We start from the raw sequence: 22,087 nt of genomic DNA, 5'->3' as shown, positions 1-22,087 counted from the left end.
GACCGTGGTATAAATAAATGTATCCAATCAAATGTGATTTGGGGTCAACCGTTATATATGATATGCTTTGTTTACATAGTTTACAATGAATGTGTTTAAGTCTAATTTGTTAATTTCACCATCAAACGTCGGTCCCAAAGTGACATTTACAGGACGAGCTGGTGAAACAATTAACTCACATTAACTCATTAACATTAACTCACAACAGCTCCTGAAGCTCCTCTCTACTGTTTACACAACATTTACGCAACATTTCATTCAATGAAAACTTACTGAATACATCAGTGACCATCAACAAAGCAGTCAAAGCAGATACTTACTGGTAAGAACTGGGTTTGGATTTAAAAGATGCCCACAAAAATGTAGGAGAAGCAAAAAGTGACAGAAAAAGTAAAGAAAATAACTAATCAGCTCAATCTCTTTATGAAATAGGGCTCGTTATGCTAAAAACGTACATTACATTCACCTCAGAACTTACTTGTTTTTGTAAATTATCGTTATTTAAAGATTTATATGAGACAGCATTGTGCAGAGTGATGTTTCATCCTCTGCTGCATTCAGGTAAAATAGGAAAAAAGCCGCTCCTCTAATAAGACAAGAGACCTAAAGAAGACTGCACACATGTAGATGTACAGACTGTAATAATACATAAATATAGTAATCAACAAATGTATCTGGAAAACGTCTACGTACACCTGCAGCTCTGCACAAACAGGAAATACGACCTCAGAACAAAAGTATTTGTTGTATCCAGTATGAATCAGTGTGTCTGACACTCTACTAACTATCAGACATTAGACAGGACAAAGTTTCAAGCCAAATGTAATCTTTATTAGACTGTTTCTGTACAAAAAGCACTGGATCACAGGAAAAAACAAAAACAAAAAATAAAAAAAACAAAAAAACATGCATCTATTTACAACATGGCCAGAGACAGGAAAAGAAAAACGTTGGAGGTGTCGCCTCCGTTTGTATTCTAAAGACATTAATTAAACATTGTGCTTTGATATACTTTGATGATATATTTCATATTTCACAAAGATGCAGTACCTCTGCCCTCTTTCACATTGAAGTAAAACATCGAAAAAAGTATATTTGCAGTTTTTAAAACCTCGGCTGAAAACCAGAACGGTGAGAAGCAAACTTTCTACAACTGTGACAAAAAAAAAAACCCAACAAAAAAAAAACAAAAGAAAACAAATATTATTAGCAAGCTGTGAGTCGTGTGTGAGGGTGGAGACGGTGTTTTTCATGTGAGCTGTGACTGTTTGGCTTTGCAGGCTGCGTTTCATTTGTTATAATTGAAAAAAAATGGCTTTTCCCAAAGACGTTGGACAGACGTTTCACCCACAACACGACGGCGTCCAGGCTGATGTTGTGCAGCGACTGAAGGTTTCTGTCAGTCCTGCTGGATTTGCATAAAAAGTCAAAAGTTCAATCTGTCCAAACTTGTGATTCCTGCCCTCAACTCTTGTTTTCATTTCCAGAAGAAATTGTCAGGTGATTTATTTATTCAGGAGTTAAAGGGGATCCTGGACGGTTCTTGTTTCATTCAGCAAAAAAAAAATAGTTTCTACACGATCCTTAAACTACAGAAGCACTTTGCATTCAGTGAAGTAAAAAAGGAGACATTTTCCTCATAATTATGAGTTCAGTATCTCCATATCTCATTATTTTCATATCTGTCTTATAGATTTGTACTGTAGGATAGTTTTCTTTTAAAATTTAAGAAACTGATCTTGAGAATGTGAGATATTTTTTTTCATAAATTTCGGATCTTGTAAAAGATGTATGTATCAGTGTATGATAGCAAAACTAATCTTGTAAATGTAAGATAATTTTCTTGTAATTATGAAATCTCTTAATAATAATAATGATTGTGAGATATGCATCTCGACAGAGAGTTTTCACGTAAATAAGTTTCCTTGAAATATGAAATACAGATTTTGTAATTTGTAATTTTGAGAAACTGATTTAATTACAAACTTTCTTTTAAATATGAAACGTGGATCTTGTAATTATGAGCGTTTTCTCATATTGTGAGATATTAATCTCAAAAGAGTCACAGATCTCGTAGATGTAAGTTTTATTGTAATTACAAGATACAGATTTTGTAATTAGAAAAGTTTATTCATAATTATGTAATGTGGATCTTGTTATTCATATAGTTTTTCTCATAATTTTGAGAAACTTGTCTTGTAATGGTAAGATTGTTTTTCATAAATTCGGATCTTGTAAAAGATTGTTTTTTAAAATCATTTCTAGATTTGGGTTTTGTCAGTGTATGATAGCAAAACTAATCTTGTAAATGTAAGATAATTTTCTTGTAATTATGAAATAATGATCTCTTAATAATGATTGTGAGATATGCATCTCCAAAGAGAGTTTTCATGTAAGTTTTCTTGCAATATGAAATACAGATAAATATGTAATTTGTAATTGTGAGAAACTGATTACATAATAATCGTTATTTAGTTTTCCATGATTTAATTACAAACTTTCTTTTAAATATGAAATGTGGATCTTGTAATTATGAGCGTTTTCTCATATTGTGAGATATTAATCTCAAAAGAGTCACAGATCTCATAGATGTAAGTTTTCTTGTAATATCAAGATACAGATCTTGTAATTAGAAAAGTTTATTCATAATTATGTAATGTGGATCTTGTTATTCATATAGTTTTTCTCATAATTTTGAGAAACTTGTCTTGTAATGGTAAGATTGTTTTTCGTAATTTTGAAGTTTTCTCATGATTGCTAAATATGGATGTCGTAAATATGAGATGATAAATCATAATTATGGAATGTAAAAGTCAAAACTACAAGATAATGTCAGTTGTAGTTACCAGTAACTTCCTTTGGGGATTTGGGGGGGGGCACTGTTTCAAACTACAGCAAATCAGGCAGTTTCACCTTTAAAGTTCCTCACTGAAACCAACAGGCATCGCTATCAGAGAAGCTAAATGCTAACGTAGTGTTTTTCAGTTTGATAATGCTAACGTAATTTTTTGAGGGAACCTGAGGGACGAACGTTTGGTGCAGAAAATTAAAAACTCTCAGAGTCTGAACAGCTCGAATCAAACAAATCAAATTAACAAACAAAACAATCGCTGCAGAACAAAAAAACTTAAAATAAAAGAGAAGACTTTGTGTTAAAGTGTGGTCAGTCGTAAGGCATCAGTCTTTGACTTTTTGTTCTTTTTAATTTCCCAAACTTTTTTTCCACAGCAGCGTGGAAGACGAGCTCGCGTTACAGAACAGGAACACAGTTGCATAAGTAAATGATCCAGATCGTGTGTGACGACGAGAACAGCACCATCAACAACAAACACCAACATCGATGGAAGTTTCCTTGAGATCAGTGACCCAAAAACTCATTTTTCGGAGTGGTTTTAAAATCTGCTGCCTGTTTTTAAATCGTACAATCATTCTCACCAAAAAACACAAAGACTAGGATCGGGTCTAATATTAAGATGGATAAAATATTGTCTTCTAAACACCGAAACCAAGAGATACGCTTGGTCAAAAGTAAGAGTGGTGGAATATTATGACGTTATAAGCTTCTGAAATATAAAAATTTCACATGACAAGGATTTCTGCCATTTTCAGAATGGCGAAAAAACATATCGGTGCATATCGTTCTAGCTTTCATCTTTTTTTTTTTTTTTAAACTTTTAGCTTTTTTTTCTTTTTTGCTAAGATGCATTTGCTCTTATTAAGTGCCCCAACAAAAAAAAATAGTGCATTAAGAAATAACCATGATTATACATTTCACAATAATACACAAATGACAAGAAGAACCAGGGGAAACACAAATGATGCTGTTTACAAAAAGTTAAATATCGTATCGGAAAAGCATTTTTTTTTATACAAAAGTGATGAAAGCGTTTTTACGTCCTGCTTTTAAAAAACAGGGTGACCATGTCATGACTTTTTTTTGTTTTTACAAAAGGGTTAATTCCTCTCACTTGTTCACTCTTTTTACAATATCTAAAAGGTATTAAGACATCAAATGTGTTTACATATATATTTGAGACTATCATTCAGGCCTAAATCACAAAAGGAACTCCCCAAAACATACTTTATAAATACATATAAAATAAGCACAATCAGAAGAATAACAAGAAAATCTGGTACCTAAATGTGATTAAAACTGCTGCAAGCTTTTCTGGTTAAAATCTACCACTCGACACACCCGCAGAACAGAACTATTGTACTGGATTCAAAATGAGTCGAAACCAAAAAAGAAAAGAAAAGAAAAGTCAAAATGAAAAATGTAAAAACCTCGGGCTGCCTCGACGTTACTCAAACGTTACTGTAACGTTTGCTCTTCTCTTCTCGGCAGGACACTTGTTATTTCTTTCTTTAGCTTTAGAAAATTACTGCGTTTTTCCTGCTTTTCAGAATATGAGACACAAACAATGTTAAAATGGTACTAAAGGAAAATGCCAGAAGACGTGATATTGATCAGCGGCGTCGGAGGAGTCGGATCCTCTATCTGCAGGTTTTTTTTGGGGGGATTTTTGATTGAAAACCCGTCAAGTCTGGAAACCGTCTGACGGTTTGTTTTTTTTCCAGAGTTGAAAAAAGGTTTGAAGGGTTTGATTTTTCCTGGTTTTTTTTGGACTCGGTCCAAGTTCAGGTTCAGTGTCCAACGAGAGATTCTGTTCCAACGAGAACCAATCAGATCTCAACGATCTTCAGCTCATTTTTAATGTATTTATTTTTACGACGTGACCAAAGGAATATTTCATGAAAACTTGTTCATGTTTTTTTTTCATCGTCAAAACAGAGATTTTGTTTCAAACTGATTCTGGGAGAATTACTGTAACTGTTAAGGACCAATCAGCTGCTTTGTACATTTTACACCATTTACTATAAAACCACATTTTTAACATTTCTAGTGACTCTTTACCAACAATAGTTGTGTTTGTTTGTCGCCTTCCTTTAATCTTTACTTTGGAAAGTATAGAATGAACCGAAAACTGAGAAAGATGCTGAAAAGTTTGAACTTTTATTAATTTTACTGCTTTTATCTCTGCAGAAAGTTTAATTCCACTAGTTCCATTGGTTCCACTGGTTCCATTGGTTCTATTGGTTCCACTGGTTCCATTGGTTCCACTGGTTCCACTGGTTCCATTGGTTCCATTGGTTCCATTGGTTCCACTGGTTCCATTGGTTTCCTTTCATTTCTGTGCAGCATGAACATTAATTAACTGGTGAAACTTGTTTATGTTGTCTTCATTAAAGAAAGTCTGCATGAATTTTTGTCAAAGTTTCATTATTGTCGTGTTTGTAAAGCGGTTCATGTGTCGGTTCTGTTTCTTCAACTTCAACAACAGATCCAAACTAAGTTCTGGGTTTCAGGATGAGTTTGTTGTTATTTTCAAATATAAATTCATGTAATTAAGACCTTTCTGTCTTTGTTTACTGTGTTGTGTCAGGTTTGGCAGCACCGGTTGGGTTCAGTCAGGTCGGGTCTTAGAGACGCAGGAACAGGTCTGGTCCCGATCTGGTCCAGGTCTCAGTTCAGGTTTGTGCAGAACTCCATTTAAATAAAGATTGATTTTAAAAGTCTGCACTGCGATAACTGGAAGTTTAAATAGTCTGCTAATTGATTTTTATACCGTGTGGAATAAATATAAGATCAACTATCACATACTTCATTAATCAGTGCTGCTGTTTGCAGAATGTTTGGCTGATTTGTTCTAAGAGTGTAAAACATACAAAACCGCTGGACTGGTCCTCAAAACGTCTCCCTAATCGATGCTGATTGGTCGGTTCAGGTGATGTCGTTGCGGTGAACAGAAGCTCCCGGTGGACACGCCTCCTTCCTGTCTCACAGTGGTTCAAACTGATCTGAGACCTGTCGGGTCTCCACAGACTTCTGAAGTCAAATAAACCTGTTTAATAACTCAGCACAACAATACTCACACAACAGGAAGTACTGCAGACACCTGACCCCGCCCCCGCCCCCCCACCCCCCCCACACAGTCCATTGTCACGGCCTTCATGACCTTTAACCTCCTCTGACGGAGCGATGCCTCGACATGCAGACGTCTGAAAACACATTTTCTGTTTCCTAAATAGTCTCTTAACCAGTCATCTGCTGCAGCGCGGTCACATGACCATCAGATCGGCGGCATCTGCAGCGGCTGAGCGAACACGATGAAGTCGTCGTCGACTGGCGGCAAATAAATCGATGGAGATTCAAGCGTTTTCTTCTCGTGCAGTGATGGATTCTGGGTCTGAGGGATGACGGGAAGGATTTTTTTTTTCGCTGCTGTTGTGGCGTTTCAGGTGGGCGGAGCCGCCATCGGTGCTGGGGTTCGGAGGGGGGGGGGGTTTGGGGGGCGGGGTCTGACGGTATCTGGCTGAGAATCCTGCTCACATGGGCGGGACGATGAGACCTGCCATGGCTGAAAGACGAGCAGAAACAAAAGAGTCAGTCAGATTCAGCAGAACGAAGCAGCTGCAGCTGAGCGATGAAGAAGAAACAAACAAACACAAGCAGGATGAAGATGTTTCTGTCTCACACTTCATAAACGTCTTTCATCTCATCATCCAGTTGAGACTTTATAATCTCATTTTCTGAAAAAAGTGAAAGATTTGCAGATGCAGTCGACATATTTCAACCTGCTGCCGAAGAAAATAGAAATGAACATCTGCAAGATGCCTGAAAGAAATAATCAGACTATCGATTATATTTCTGTTATTAATTGATCTGCTGATTATTTTCCTGAATATTAGTGAATGTTGGTCTATTAAACATCAAACAATCATGTAAAGTTTTATTCTTTATTTGTCCGACCAAAGAAGAAGCTGAAACCATCAAATTTAGACGTTTTAGTTTGAAAAAAAAAGGAAAACGAGTTGTTAATTATTATTTGTCTGTTAGTCAATTCATCAACAATTTATTTATTAAGTTTTTAATTCCAGACTGTTTCTGAACCTTTTCTGACCTATTTTTATTATTATTTTAAATCCTCCCGTGTTACTGTGTAAATATGGATTTGTGTTTTATTTTGAAAACATGTCTGTACTTCAAAACTACTTCATGTAGAAAGTTTCCGTTTTCTGTCATCAGACGTCAGTCGCTTGTTTGTTTTTATTGTTATTTATCATCATGTGTTATTTCTGCCCGTGTTCCCTTCAGGTGGCCTCTGGTTATGAAATGTGTTATATAAATAAATTTGCTTTGCCAGAGAATAAATATAATAAATCATGTGACATTTGATTCTTGAAAATCCTTGAAACGATTTGATTCGGTTGAAATAATCTCACTGTTTAATAAATACAAGTTTCATATTTGACAAGAAGAAAAACTGACAGGATGGAAATTTCATGAATAAAAAAACTCAAATTAAACTTTAAACTTTATAGTCAAGATTCAATTTCACTGTAAAAATCTGGTGAAATAATGAAAAATGACTCAAAATGACTGAAAGTGTTTGATTTGGCTGAAATAATCTGCAGCTGCAAAATAAGACGTTTAAGATTCAATCAGACAAAAATGACTCGACAGGATGAAAGTCATGAATAAAAAGTTCTTTAACTTTATTAAACTTCAATAAAAACCAGGATTCCTTTAATTTCATACACAATAAATATTATAAATGTTTCTCTGTGTTTTAATCTGATGGATTATTGATTCATTTCTTCTAATTTAAACTAAAGACAAACTGATTCATTTTCAAGAAGGAGCCACAAGAACTTTTTTCTTAAATAAAATTAAACCACAGTAAAAAAAAGTCCAGATATATTCTTTACCTACTTCCAGGAAACATCAAATTGTTTACTGAATTTAGTAGAAATGATGAAATGATGAAATGTAACTTAGAGGAAGACAGACTTGATTCTATAAAATAATGTAAAATTATATTTAAAAACTATTTAAATGAACATAAAGTTCCTTAAACTTTAAAAACAAATCTTTATATTATAATTAAATGTATAAATGATAATTATAAACACGTCTCTGTGTTTTATTTGCTTATTGATCAATTCTTACCAGCAGAGTTTGACTCATTTGTTAAGAAACTTAACATTAAAATATTTTAAATCTTCATCTTACCAAATATGAGCCATAAAAGTTAAAAAAAAAAAGTGACTTTAGGACTCAATAATAAACAAAAATAACCTATAAGATGCATAAAAAGTTCTTTTAACCTTTTTCAATAGAATAATAATAATAATAATAATAATAATAATAATAATAATAATAATAATATCTAGAAATTCCCCAGAAAGTTCCAGAAGTTATGGATCAACTTTGACGTTGGAGTAAAACCAGCTTTAATGATGAGTACAGTGTGGCGTCTGTGTGTCTGTCCTGACGGGACGACATGGACGAGGACAGCAGAGGACGGGGGTGCTGACAGGCGGGAGGGGGGGTGGGATGCTCACCCTGGAGGTTGCTGCCATTGGTGGTGGTGCAGGTGGGGGGCGGGGAGGTCTGTGGCCGCACGACAGGGGCGAAGGCGCTCTTCTGTTTGACTGCAGAAACCATATGGACAGGAGAGAATGAATAAGGGCCTATGGGAGCAGAGGAAGAAGAGAGGAGGAGGTGAGGAAGACGAGGAGAAGGAAGGAGGGGAGTCCTACAGGTAACGAGCAGGCAGACGGACAGAGGAGGTGAGTGATCAGACGGAGATGAGGTGGATCATGCAGGGAGGACGAGGAGGAGGAGGAGGAGGAGGAGGAGGAGGATGAAGAGGAGGAGGAGGAGGAGGAGGAGGAGGAATGGGTCCCTGCCTCAGATCGGGCCGAGGTCGGAGGAACAAACATGCTCCGAGCACAAACATCCAAACATCCGGCAAAGTTGATCCATAACTTCAAAGGACTTCAAAATAAAAACCAACCTGAGAGCAGCAGCAGCTTCATCACACAAACTGCACAGGTGTGTGTGTGTGTGTGTGTGTGTGTGTGTGTGTGTGTGTGTGGACAGACTCGTGTCTAATAATGAAACTGATCATTTATTTATTTATTTATTTATTTAAAAATCAAAATATCATTTTGTCTCCTTGTGTGTCTTTTTTCTTCTTGTTATTAAACTTTTTGTTTTTTGTCCTAAAACTGATTAAAGGAAAAGTTCAAAACTTTCTGTCAGAGTGAGACGTCAGATGTTCAGATTAGCTTAGCTTAGCATAAAGACTGGGAGCGGGGGGAAACTGCTAGCCTGCAGCTGTCAACACATCTAAAGTAACAGAAATGTAAACAGGAAGTGACCTGCTAAAGGACGCAGCGGCTCACTGACGTCGTTTCTTCTAAGTTTTTATTTTAAATTTGGGTTTTTTAGCAACTTTTAGAAGTTTGGATACAAAATTTATGGAGAATATAAATAAATTTTTGGTTTAAAAAGTTCATTCTTGACCGTGGAAACATCAGCTGGTAAAACAACTGTTCTGGAGCTTTTGATCATATCACATGACCTTCATCGGGCGTTGTCACGGGAACGTAGGTGTTCAAATTTCTCTGTTTATATTAAAAAAAAATCTGAGAAATGTTTAGATGAATGGAAATTTCCATGAAAACTGATTAAAGTTCATCTACCGATGAAAATTATGACTGAAAGCTCCAGAACAGCTACTAAATGGACCTCGACTTGAAATAGTTTTACCATAAATATAATTTAAGAGAATAAATAACAAGTGAAAAGATAAATCCTCCTAGCATAAGCTTAAATATTTATTTGGTTAAATGTTAATTTATATTGACTGACAAAAACATCTCACATCAAGGTCCATTTAGTAGCTTTTCCGGCCCTTTCAATTATGCCCAATGAGCTTCTTCAGCAGGTGGGGATACAAATTTGTGTTTTTTTTAAAAAGATTTTTTTACGTGATGTTTTTTCATTCAGTTAAAGGTTCAATGACATGGTTGATGAAATCCCACCTCAGGGCTTTTGGTCATATCACATGATCTTCTTCAGCAGATAAAGTTTGCCCGGTTGTCATGGAGATGCAGGCATCCAACTCCAACAATGACGTATTGAACAATACCAGTCCAAACACTTTCTCATTCAAGTTAATGGGAAGTTGTTTCCTTTTTGACTGGTTCTTTATGTTTCCATGACAACTGGACAAACTCCAGTAGTTGAGGAAGACCATCAGTATGATCAAAAGCTCCAGAACAGCCACTAAAATGTTTCAATTATTCAGATTTTTGTGTTCAGTTAAATGTTCAATCACATGTTTGACAATGTCTCACTCTCTATTTAGTGTTCTGGAGCTTTTGGTCATAAAACATGATCTTCTTCATCAGATGAAATTTGCCCAGTCGTCATGGAAACGTAGATGTTCAGATTCCCATTATTTCTGTACAAATCTGCTGATGAAGATCATGTGAAATAAACGAGCTCCAACATGATGATCGTTGATCTTCAGACGTGATGTTTGCACAGAGTCAAGCTAACAGTTTCCCTCTGCTTCCAGTCTTTATGCTAAGCTAACGTTAGCGCTGTAGTGAGACTGACATCCATCTGAACATCTCACTCTGAAAGAACGAGGATGAGAGAGTCTTCCTGAAGTGTTGAACTGTCCCTTTAAGAGCCTCCTCAGAGTTTATGGACCATGGTGAGTCTGTAAATGATTCAAGGACAGCATTTGAAAATGGAAACTGTAAAATGAAACGGGGGAATGTAAATGTGATTTATCGCTTCATGTCTGTCCTGGATCGCTGCTTCTTTCTCCTCACACTTCCTCTCTTTCTTGGCTCCTTCTTGTTGTTTTTCTGTTTCTGTTTCCAGCTGAAATTAATGGATTCGGCCCAAAGCATGAATGCATGAATGCATGGAGGATGCGGTGAGGATGTTAGTGGGGTTAGTGGAGGGAGGGTGAGGAGGAGGATGGACAGGGGGACAGTCAGAGCGAGGGTGGGGGGGAGGGAGGGAGGGGAGGGGGGAGGGGGGAGTGAACAATGCGTGGCGGTGTACACATTCAGACCCTCGGCGGAGGGATACAGCGGCTCATCCAGGCGAGATGTGAGCCCACCTTTTGTTTAGTCGCCAGGGACGACAACATCACCTGGCACAGAGACGCAGTTTGAGCTCGCTACCTTCTAAACGAGTCTCACTGAGACTCGCTGAGCTGTTTGATACAGAAGCCAAAACAATGGAGCGGCTCCCCGCGGGCGAGTTTAGACTTCACCGGCCTCCAAAACACACCTGCGCCTTCCAAACAGGAGCTCCGACTCCAGGCGTTAATCAGAGCCGAGCGGAAAGTTTCAGTGGCGAAAGAACAACAGAGTCGACTCTGACAACCGGTGAAGCATCCGCTCGTCTCCTGCAGCACTTCACTTTTACTCACTTTCATTGTTTTTGTGCGCCAGAACTGCGACTGTTCATCACCTGCGTCAGTCCCACAACGTCAGCGTGGATACAAGAAACAACCTCCACACTACAGCATCCTGTATCCCAGGTATCAGTGTAACATAAATAAACATCACCATATGAGACCGGGCTCGACTATTTAAGGATCTTAGCTGGTGTGTAATCTTTCCTCCTGTCTGTTCTGTTCTCACATGACGACACTGCAGCACAAAGACTTTCCAGCTCCATCTCTCAGCTTCACTCTGCTGTTTTTCCACCAGGTTTTACAGCCAAACTGAAACTTCAGGGATCAAACTTCAACATTGCAATGATTAAGCTGCTTTCATCACTTGAACTGTAATAGCTGTAGTAAGGGGGGGGGGGGCGATATCTCGAATTAATTCAGTTAATTCAAATTTTTGTTTTTGCATGATGTGTAAAATGTCTAAATGATAGCTGCTACATCAGCTGTTTTGACTGTGACGTGATTAGTTTCACTACATGTTCACCTGCTGCAGGTTGCAGGACTGAGGTGACTCCAGGTGTCTCTGGATATCTGGTAGCTAACGCTAACTAGCAGCAGGCTGCAGATATCAGACATGAAGTCTCATATTTGGACCTTTGTGCTGTGTCTGTGCAGACACTGATAATTAAACTGGATGTGATTTACTGACAGTATCTGTGTGAGATAAACTGAAGTGTAATGATGAGCTCTTTCATTATTCTCACTCAACTGTTTTTAATAAATAAGATGTTTCGCTTCTTAAAATCGTATCGCTGAGCTCTGACTGTAGCAACAAACCTTCAACTGACACCTCGACTCATTTCATCACTTACACTTTAACTGATAACATTTAAAACCATTTCAACGCTTCCACTGACACTTCGGCTCCTTTCACTGCCCACACTTCAACTGAAACCTCAGTATTGAATCATTTACTGATACATCCAGATACTTTCATCGCCTCCACTTCAACAGAGACTTAAAACAACACTTCATCTGCTTTCATCGCTTACACTTATAACTTACACTTCAACTCCTGTCAGTACCCCACACTTCAAAAGTAATTAAGCTGCAAACAACATTAACATCTGCTGTCATCACTCACATTTTCATTGACGCTTTAACTCCTTTCAGTGCTTTCACAACTTCTAAAAACAGTACATATGTGTGTAAACCTTCAACTGACATGTCGACTGCTTTCATTGCTTCCACTTCAACAGGTACTTAAAACCATTTAAGTGCCTCCAGTGACACTTCAACTCCTTTCAGTGCTTCAACCTCAACACAAGCAAAATATCAACATGTTGAAACACTTAAATGTTTTTTTTACATTTTCAGCTGTGAGCGCATGTTTAACTTCCCCAAACTGGTAAACAGTGAAGTGTTTTTTAAAAATAAAAACACTTCAGACGTCAGCCGCTCTGAGACAGTTTGACAGGATCCTTCCTGCCTCTCAGATGGATGAGCTTTGGTTTTCTTTATGTGTTTCTGTATCTTTTAAAAACGGACTCACTTGCGTAAGCAGAGTTGGCGGTGGAGCCGTTGAGGAAGCTGGGAGATCCAGGCACGCCGAGGTTGGTCATCCCCGCGCCGTATCCGTTCATGGTGGACGTGATGGTGTTGTAGTTGGACTGCTGAGGCGTGGAGCTCGGCACGTAGCCGCGAGGAGACACGCTGTTTGAGTTACGGGAGTAACCTGCGAGGAAGACATGACAGCGTCAGAAAGCTCCGGGTGGATAAAGGCCGTCTTACTGAACTCTGAACCAGGAGGCTAAAACTGGACTGTTGGTTCCTGAATAAAAACATCAGCAGAGAACATTATGAAGATATGAACATGATGATACTGATGAAAAACATTGATCCAGCTGGTGTTATATTTATTAAAAAAACATTTTTAAAATACATAATCATCAGACAAACGGAGTAACTGAGTCCGTCTCCTCCAGCTGCGTCCTGGATTTAGTTCCTCAGCCCCCAAAAAACAAAACTGTATCAGTAAAATCTGTTTAATCACAGTGAATCAATAAAAACAAAGAACATGTTTGTGTCTCATACGATGCCGTCGAACCACATCTGTAACTTTCTTCTCTGAATCCTCGCTGTGACCTCAGCAGTGACATCATCACGCCAACCGTTCTCCTCCCCGCGGGTGAAGTCTGCCCTTCATCTCTCACCTTTCTCCTGTGCTGTACTTACCCCCCCCCCCGCCCCCCCATCACGCCCCCTCCTCCCCCCGCGCTCCTGCTGATTGACCCTCATCCAAGATGCATTGAATACCGATGTTCCCTGCAGCACTCAGCGTGACCTTTAACCCCCTCATGAGGCTCCCGAGTTCCCACCGACCTCGAGCCAACGGTGTGCCAAGTAGCACATTACAGCTCCACCAACCCCCCTGCCCCCCCCCCCCCCCCCCTACCCCTTCCCCTCCCCCCCCCCCCTCCATCTCCACCCGTTCCTCCACTTTCCCCCACTTCCTGGTTCGGGCCAACGCAATTCCCAGCAGGAGTGTCTGATGGAGCGCTGCCCGGGGACGAGGGCGAGGAGAGGCGGCGGCGATGGGAAACACATGTCGCAGTGAACAGTGCAAGGGAGCGGCCGAGAGCTGCAGCACGTCAGCGTTTGTGCTAAAATGTTCAGATTGTTCTTTCATTTTTAAGAAAGACTCTCTTTAGAAACATATTTGAGCATTTGTGTTGGTGTGTTCTCGTCAGCGGCGGCAGCAGCAGCAGCAGCGTGGGAAGCAGCACATCCTTCGACCTCACACTGAACACTCAAATGGAAACATGTGTTCCTGCAGAGGCAGAATCGGGGAGCAGTCGGGTTTCATTGAGACTGATTAGCTGGTTGAATGACAGTTTAGTTTGTGCTGAAACATGATTTGTTTTCACTGAGCGAACATTCAAAAGTTGCAGAACTCCTGCAGGTGTTTAGTTTGTTCAACAGTTTTGTAAAGAACAATGTTTCTGATCTGCAATTAAAAGACTGGACTTAAACCTGTTCTGTTTGTAAAGAACAGAGTTCAAACAACAAATACAAATAAATAAAGATGCTTGAAGGTTTCAGGAGTCCTGAACAAAAAACCTGCAGACTGACTCTGTATCTCATCGTTATTGAACATCCATCAAGGATTTTACATCTTTTCTTATAATTAAGAGATGCTGTTCAGAGGAATTTTTTCTTTTAATCTGCTTCAAACTTCATTTGTATTAATTTTTGTTTATAGTTTTGTCTAAATTGTAATTTTAGTATTGTTATTTATTCAAAAAATCTAAATAAAGTTGGGCTGAATAAATAAAATGATCTTGAATGAAGAGCTGCAGACTTCAGGCAGAACTGAGTAAAACTCTCCCGTATAAAAGTTTCAGGTTTCAGTCTCTTAATGTCACATAATGACCATAAAAAGTTTTAAAATTTTATTCTATGTGGTGTTAAAAAGTCTTAAATGTAGTTTGATGATCGCTGCTGAGACCCTGAAAGAGATTTCCAGATTTTTTTTTTTTTTGTGTCTTGAACACTTTCAGACCGACTTTATTTTCATGTGACTCTCATTAGAGTCCGACATGGCTGAATGTCTTTTTCTGTTTCCGTCATGAAGTTCAACTAGAACTAAATCTCCCCGTAGAGCTCTCTGTCATCCTTTGACTGCTCCGACTGTGAGAAAGAATTACATTTCATCGTATCTGGTGTTTAAAAAAAGTCGTACGTTTAACTCTGGTAAAGGTTCGAGGTGTCAAACTGTTCTCCTCCACCTCCTCCGGCCGTCAGCTGTCAGACTGAAGCAGAGGAGACAAACTCCAGAGGAGCAAAACTGAGAGAAGAAGAAGAAGAAGAGGAGGAGGAGGAGGAGGATGACATGACGCTGAGCAGGCAGAGCTCTGAATTAGCGCCGTAAATTACCTGCCTCGTCCGTCTGATAAGGCCTGGGCTCGCCGGGCCGCTGTTTTTATTAATGTTTTAATCACAGCGGATAATTGCGACAGGCACAAAGAGCTGCTTCATACTTCAGACCAGCGGGGAGGCCGGCGGTCGGAGTTGTAATGTTCCAACCGGAGAGCTCCGCACACATAAACTACCGAGTTATGAATTTTCACCGTGGCTGCTGCCTGGTTTCCCATGACCTCATAGATTCCTGTAAGGTGTTCGCTGCCGGGCCGATGTGAAAAGCAGACTAGGGCTCAGGCTGGGGGGTTGGGGGGGGTTTGGGGGGGCGTCTGGGGAGTAAAAGCAGCTCTATCTGCTTCCTGTCGACGCGTGTTCACAAGCTGTTTGCTGCACGACTTCCTGAGAGAACCCTGACGGAACCAGAACCGACTGCTGACAGCAAACATGAGCACGAATCTGCTCATATTCTATATTTTTATTCACGTTTAGGCTCAAACTAACAAAGAGCTGATCTAGTAACAGGTAACGTGATATATCTTCATCCTCATTGTCGTCTACAAACCATTAAAAACACGTGTGTGAGCCGCACGCTGCACTGGGTGACACGTTCCTTCATCACCGTGAACACACACCGTCCTGCTGCCAGAAATACTCACCAAAATAGTCCCCGATAAATTCACTGTTTTCTCCTGTTTGTTTGTTAAAAACTACAGTGAGCTTCTGTTCTGGGAAATTACTGAGACATTTAAACATGAAACTATGTATTTGTGAGCTGTTTTTATAGATTTACATGTGTACATACAGTGCGTGTCAGTATGTGTGTGTATTTACACAGCATGTGTGGTTCTGACAGGACGCTCAGTGTGTCGTTGTGTCGGTGATGTTAAAGGAGCAGAAACTGTGAAGCTGGAGGAAAAAGATTCAGAGTTCAAGAAAATGTAAAAGATGAAAGTCTCACTTTTAGATGATTTTAACCAAAGTTTAAAACGAAGAAAGAAGAAGAAGAAGAAGAAGAAGAAGAAGAAGAAGAAGAAGAAGAAGAGGATGTGATCTGGGCTGAGAAGCTTCCTGACAGAACAAAATACAGAAACACAAACGGCTTCAAATCTCAGTTGAAAGAAAGAAAAAGAGAAAAACAACAACAATAAAAATGCAGAAAGGACGAGAAAAAATAACCCTGTGTGTGTGTGACTCTACTAGACTCTACTGGACTCTACTGGACTCTACCAGACTCTACCAGACTCTACTAGAGACTCTATCAGACTCTACTAGACTCTACTGGACTCTACTAGACTCTACTAGACTCTACTAGACTCTACTGGACTCTACTGGACTCTACTGGACTCTACTAGACTTTACTGGACTATACTAGACTCTACTGGACTCTACTGGACTCTACTGGACTCTACTAGACTTTACTGGACTCTACTAGACTCTACTGGACTCTACTGGACTCTACTAGACTCTACTAGACTCTACTAGAGACTCTACTAGACTTGACTAGACTCTACTAGAGACTCTACTGGACTCTACTAGACTTTACTGGACTATACTAGACTCTACTGGACTCTACTGGACTCTACTGGACTCTACTAGACTTTACTGGACTCTACTAGACTCTACTGGACTCTACTGGACTCTACTAGACTCTACTAGACTCTACTAGAGACTCTACTGGACTCTACCAGACTCTGCCGGACTCTACCAGACTCTGCCGGACTCTACTAGAGACTCTACTGGACTCTACCAGACTCTACTAGACTCGATTAGAGACTCTACTAGAGTCTACCGGACTCTACTGGACTCTACTGGACTCTACCAGACTCTACCAGACTCTACTAGAGACTCTATCAGACTCTACTAGACTCTACTGGACTCTACTGGACTCTACTGGACTCTACCAGACTCTACCAGACTCTACTAGAGACTCTACTAGAGTCTACCAGACTCTACTAGACTCTACTGGACTCTACTGGACTCTTCCAGACTCCACCAGACTCTACTAGAGACTCTACTAGAGTCTACCAGACTCTACTGGACTCTACCAGACTCTACTAGACTCGACTAGAGACTCTACTAGAGTCTACTGGACTCTACTGGACTCTACTGGACTCTACTGGACTCTACCAGACTCTACCAGTTTCTACTAGAGACTCTACTAGAGTCTACCAGACTCTACTAGACTCTACTGGACTCTACCAGACTCTACTAGAGACTCTACTAGAGTCTACCGGACTCTACTGGACTCTACTAGAGTCTACTAGACTCTACCAGACTCTACTGGACTCTACTGGACTCTACCGGACTCTACCAGACTCTACCAGACTCTACTAGAGACTCTATCAGACTCTACCAGGCTCTACCAGACTCTACTAGACTCTACTGGACTCTACTGGACTCTACCAGACTCTACCAGACTCTACCAGACTCTACTAGAGACTCTACTAGAGTCTACCGGACTCTACTGGACTCTACCGGACTCTACTAGAGACTCTACCAGACTCTACTGGACTCTACCAGACTCTACTGGACTCTGCTGGACTCTACTGACCTTCACTTTGGTCTAATGAGTTTTGTTTCCTCTTTTAAAAACACACTTTTGCTTTCGGGTGAATTCATTTATATTTTATGGGATTTTATTTCGTTATGTTTATTTAATGTTGTTGTGTTTTATGTTTTCTGTTTTTACTGTAAATCGCTTAGAAACTTTGCCATTTTTCGTTACAAACAAAGTCAATGTAAAGATGCAAAAACAACGTTTCAACTGGAGTGAAAAATGTGCGTATACGGCGCTTTGTGAATATATTTGTTTAAGGTACAGAGAGGAGAGAGGAAGAGGAGCGAGGAAGAGGAGAGAGGAAGAGGAGAGAGGAAGAGGAGCGAGGAAGAGGAGAGAGGAAGAGGAGTGAGGAAGAGGAGAGAGGAAGAGGAGCGAGGAAGAGGAGAGAGGAAGAGGAGTGAGGAAGAGGAGCGAGGAAGAGGAGAGAGGAAGAGGAGAGAGGAAGAGGAGAGAGGAAGAGGAGCGAGGAAGAGGAGAGAGGAAAGAGAAGAAGAGTTCCTGCTGAGTTCTGAACACAAACACACAGAAACACAAACAGTGGGTCCTCGACTCTGTTGGAGGTCTGCTGAACTTTACTGAACTCTACTGAAGTGGACTGGACCAGTGGGAGTGGACTGGTCTCTCCTGAACTCTAATAAAGTCTACTGGACTCTACTGGACTTTACTGAACTGGACTGGACCAGTGGGAGTGGACTGGTCTCTCTGGACTTTACTGGACTCTGACGGTTGGATGTGAACTTGTTTAAACATAAGCAGTAAATCAGAAGAACAACAGTTGTTAATGTTGCGGTTTCTAAAGCCGCCCCGCCCTCCCTCTCCCAGAGGATTATGGGTAGCGGCGAGCTCTCACCCTGGTCGGCCTGCGAGGCCTCGGAGATGTTGACGGCGAGCTGGCTGCTGAAGGAGTTCACTCCCATCATCCCCGAGTGAGCGGCCGAGCTGGTCAGAGACGGCAGCTGGTTGTGACTGCGAGGGACGCTGTACAGAGCCTCGGTGAGGTCGGCCGCTCGCTTCAGGATGATCTCCTGCAGGAGGAGAGGAGGAGGAAGAGGAGGAGGAGGAGGGGAGAGGAAGGGGAGGTGTGAGGAGGAGGAGGAGGAGAGGAGGACAGAGGAAGAGGAAAGGAGCAGGAGCAAGAGAGAAGGGAGGAGAGGAGGATGAGAAGAGAGGACAGGGAGAGGAGGGAGGAGAGGAGGAAGAGAGGAGGAGAGGGGGAGAGGAGGAAGAGGAGGAGAGGGGGAGAGGAGGAAGAGAGGGGGAGAGGAGGAAGAGGAGGAAGAGGAGGAGAGCAGTGAGACACCCTTTGTCTCACTGAGCAAAAGAAGCCAAAGTTGTCATCTGTTAAACGTCTAAACACAAGCAGCCAAACAAGAACTTTCTCTAATAAAACACAGTCGAGAAAACGGAAAAAAAGATGATTTAACTGAAGCTGAAAACTCTGCAACTATAACAAAACATAAGCAGACGAAACGTTCGACAGCTGGTGACAACAACAACAACCAAAACTAGAAACACAACTACAATCAGAAATACACCATAAAACCTGGAAACACAACAACATCAAACACAGTGTTTCTTTATTCAGAGTTAAATCATCTGACCAGACGTTAAACTTCACTGTTTTTCCTCCTGAATGTTTAATTTATTTCCGTCTTCGCTCACAGCAGTCTGCAGGAGTGTGAACGTATGAATTCAGCTGTGTATGGATAATAGATTAGTGATGCATTCTGACACAACATAAAGATTCACTCATCACTTTCTTTAATCGACTTTATTTAGAATCAAAATAAATGAATAATGTATGAACGGCAGACAAACCTTTAAAACATGATTTATATCAAACTTCCTGCGTGTCTGCGGGTCAGTGAACACACCGTGGCCTGGTTCTGTTTAAGTTTAATTTAAGAACCGAATCATATAATATAAGTGAGTTAAATAAGTTGCCGTTAAAGCCCTGCAGGTAACCCCCCCCCCCTTTCCCCCCCCGGGACCTAAGGACTCACCTGAACACTGAAGTTAATTTAGAAGAAACTAATTTAAAGCTCTGATTCTCTGTTTCCTCACGTGGAACTATGAGTCCGTAAAGGTGCTGAAAGTGTTTCAGTGAAGGTCAAAGGTCAGACCTGAAGCGGCTGACTCACCTGGTTGTTGTGCGGCATCCCGTACAGAGCCTCCACCAGGTCGGCTGCTCGCTTCAACAGAACCTCCTGACGCACAAACACAGAGCAGAGCAGAGTTTAACACGATCCAACACAAAGCAGGCGGATACTCCTGTCCTCTGAGTACGGACATAAACGTTACTAATAGATACTTCAATACATTGAAACTTGTTTACAGACTTTAAACAGACAGTAAACTGTAACTTAAACTCAAAGACATTAATTGAAAGTTATATAAACAAACAAAAGCACAAAACAGACCAGAGAATGTTTATTTAATTACTTTTGCATCAATCAACTAATCAATGAATCTACTGATCGTTTCAGCTTCAGTTTTAAACTTGTTCTGTTTTTTCTGCTCAAGTTCAGGTCGACTCAGTGAATCCGTCCAATCAGGACGCTCGAAGCTGGAAACAGGAGCTGCTGCTGTCAACCAATCACAGTCCAGCACTGTGACGACAAACTTTAGTCTTCTATCGTTAATTATTCTCGTTACACACACACACACACACACACACACACACACATATTGATCAGAGATGAGTGGCGCTGGTGTCTTTAAAATGGCCGCCGCTGATGGCTGCAGATACGCAGCGATGGAGGGACGAGTGTTTGTACCCGGTGGGAAGGAAGAGAAGAAGAAGAAGAAGAAGCAGCAGGACGCCATTAACACCGAGGCTGCAGACCACACACACACACACACATCTGTTTATTGGATTTACCCCCCCACCCCACGATAAATAGATAAACACACACACACACATATAAACACACACATTAACACATAAACACACACAGGAAGCTGATGTGGAGAGAAGGAGGGAAGATGAAAACGAGGAGGAAAGAATAAAGAAGAGAAGAGAAGAAGAAACAAGAGATAGGAAAGGAAATAAGAAAAAGGAGGAATGGAAGGAGGCAACGGTGAAGGAAGGAAGGAAACAAGGAAAGGAAAGAATGGAGAGAGAGGTAAAAGAAAGGAAAGGAAAGAAGGAAATGAGAGTGAAAAATGAAAGAGAAACAAAAGGAAAGGAAATAAGTAAAAGAAAGAAAGGAAAGGAAGGAAGGAAAGAAGGGAAACACAAGAAGGAAAGGAAATAAAAAGGAGGAAGAGAAAGGAAAAGAAAACATAGAAAACAAAGAAAATAAAAAGAATATAAAAAGGAGGACAATAAATGAGGGGAAGGAAATAAGAAAAAGGAGGAAAAGAAAGGAAGAAGAAATGGAAAGAGAAGGAGAAAAGAAGAAGAAAGGTGAAAGAAAAGGAAGTAAAGAATCACAAGGAAGGGGAAAGAAAGGGAAGGAAGGAAGGAAGGAAGGAAGGCAAAAGGTAAAGAATGAAAGAAACACAAGGAAAGGAAATAAGAAAAGAGGAAAGATAGGGAAGGAAAAGAAGCATGAGGAGAGGAGAAGAAAGGAACACAAGAGAGGAAGGAATGATAGAAACAAGGAAATTAAATCAGAGAAAGGAGGAACGTAAAGGAAGAAAAAAACAGGAAAGGAAGGAAATAAGACAGAGGAGGGAAGTAAAGGAGGGAAGTAAAGGAAAGGTAAGAAGGAAGGAAATAAGGAAAGGCAGGAAAGGGAAGTGAGGAAGAAAAAGAGTAAACAGACTCCCAGGAGTGTGAATGAAGGTGTGTTTTTTCACACTGCAGCCTCACACACACACACACACACACACACTCACACACACACACACACACACACACACTCACACACACACACACACACACACTCAGAGCTGGGGATGATCAGCTGATAGAGAGGAGGAGGAGGAGGATGAAGAGGAGGTGTTGGGTCCCTGAGGAGCAGCAGTGGGGAGGTGGAGGCCTCTGCTGGAGCTCCCCGAGGTATTACAGCAGAGAGACAGTCAGAGAGGAGGGAGAGGAGGAGAGATGAAGAACTAGAGACACGTTTCAGAATGAATACGAGAGAGAGACCGAGAGACGAAGAGGAGGAGGAGGAGGAGGAGGAGGAGAGAAAAACGACAAAGAGAAGAAATCAAAATAGAAAACAGACCAGAAAGAAAAATAAGAGAAATGAGAGAAAAACAGTCAAACAGAAACAATATAGAAGTCTCATCTGAGGCAGCCAATCAGCAAGAGGCGCTTAATGTAAACAACAACAACAAAAATACTCGTTTTCTTCAATCAATCAGCTAATTCAACGTTATTCTT

At 40.5% G+C, this 22,087-nt stretch overlaps 1 protein-coding gene across 2 annotated transcripts in view; it reads right to left on the bottom strand.

Moving 5' to 3' along the window:
* Positions 1-5,528: 5,528 nt before the first annotated feature.
* LOC121901539 (transcription factor COE3-like) overlaps positions 5,529-22,087 on the bottom strand; it is a 166,850-nt gene continuing 150,291 nt past the window's right edge. Inside the window, exons 12-16 of one of the 2 annotated variants that reach the window (XM_042418384.1) lie at positions 19,896-19,961; positions 18,605-18,779; positions 12,826-13,008; positions 8,407-8,496; positions 5,529-6,419 (exon numbers count right to left, since the gene is read on the bottom strand). In XM_042418384.1, the coding sequence (XP_042274318.1) occupies positions 6,388-6,419; positions 8,407-8,496; positions 12,826-13,008; positions 18,605-18,779; positions 19,896-19,961 (546 nt within the window). In that variant the 3' untranslated portion in view covers positions 5,529-6,387. Of the gene's footprint in view, positions 6,420-8,406; positions 8,536-12,825; positions 13,009-18,604; positions 18,780-19,895; positions 19,962-22,087 lie in introns of both variants that reach the window. The other variant, XM_042418383.1, reaches the window with a different exon arrangement.

The sequence above is a fragment of the Thunnus maccoyii genome, chromosome 8 (genome assembly GCF_910596095.1).
Source record: "Thunnus maccoyii chromosome 8, fThuMac1.1, whole genome shotgun sequence".
Classification (NCBI taxonomy): Eukaryota; Metazoa; Chordata; class Actinopteri; order Scombriformes; family Scombridae; genus Thunnus; species Thunnus maccoyii.
The sequence above is the reverse complement of the archived record's forward strand: the minus strand, read 5'-3'. Positions and strand labels throughout refer to the sequence as shown.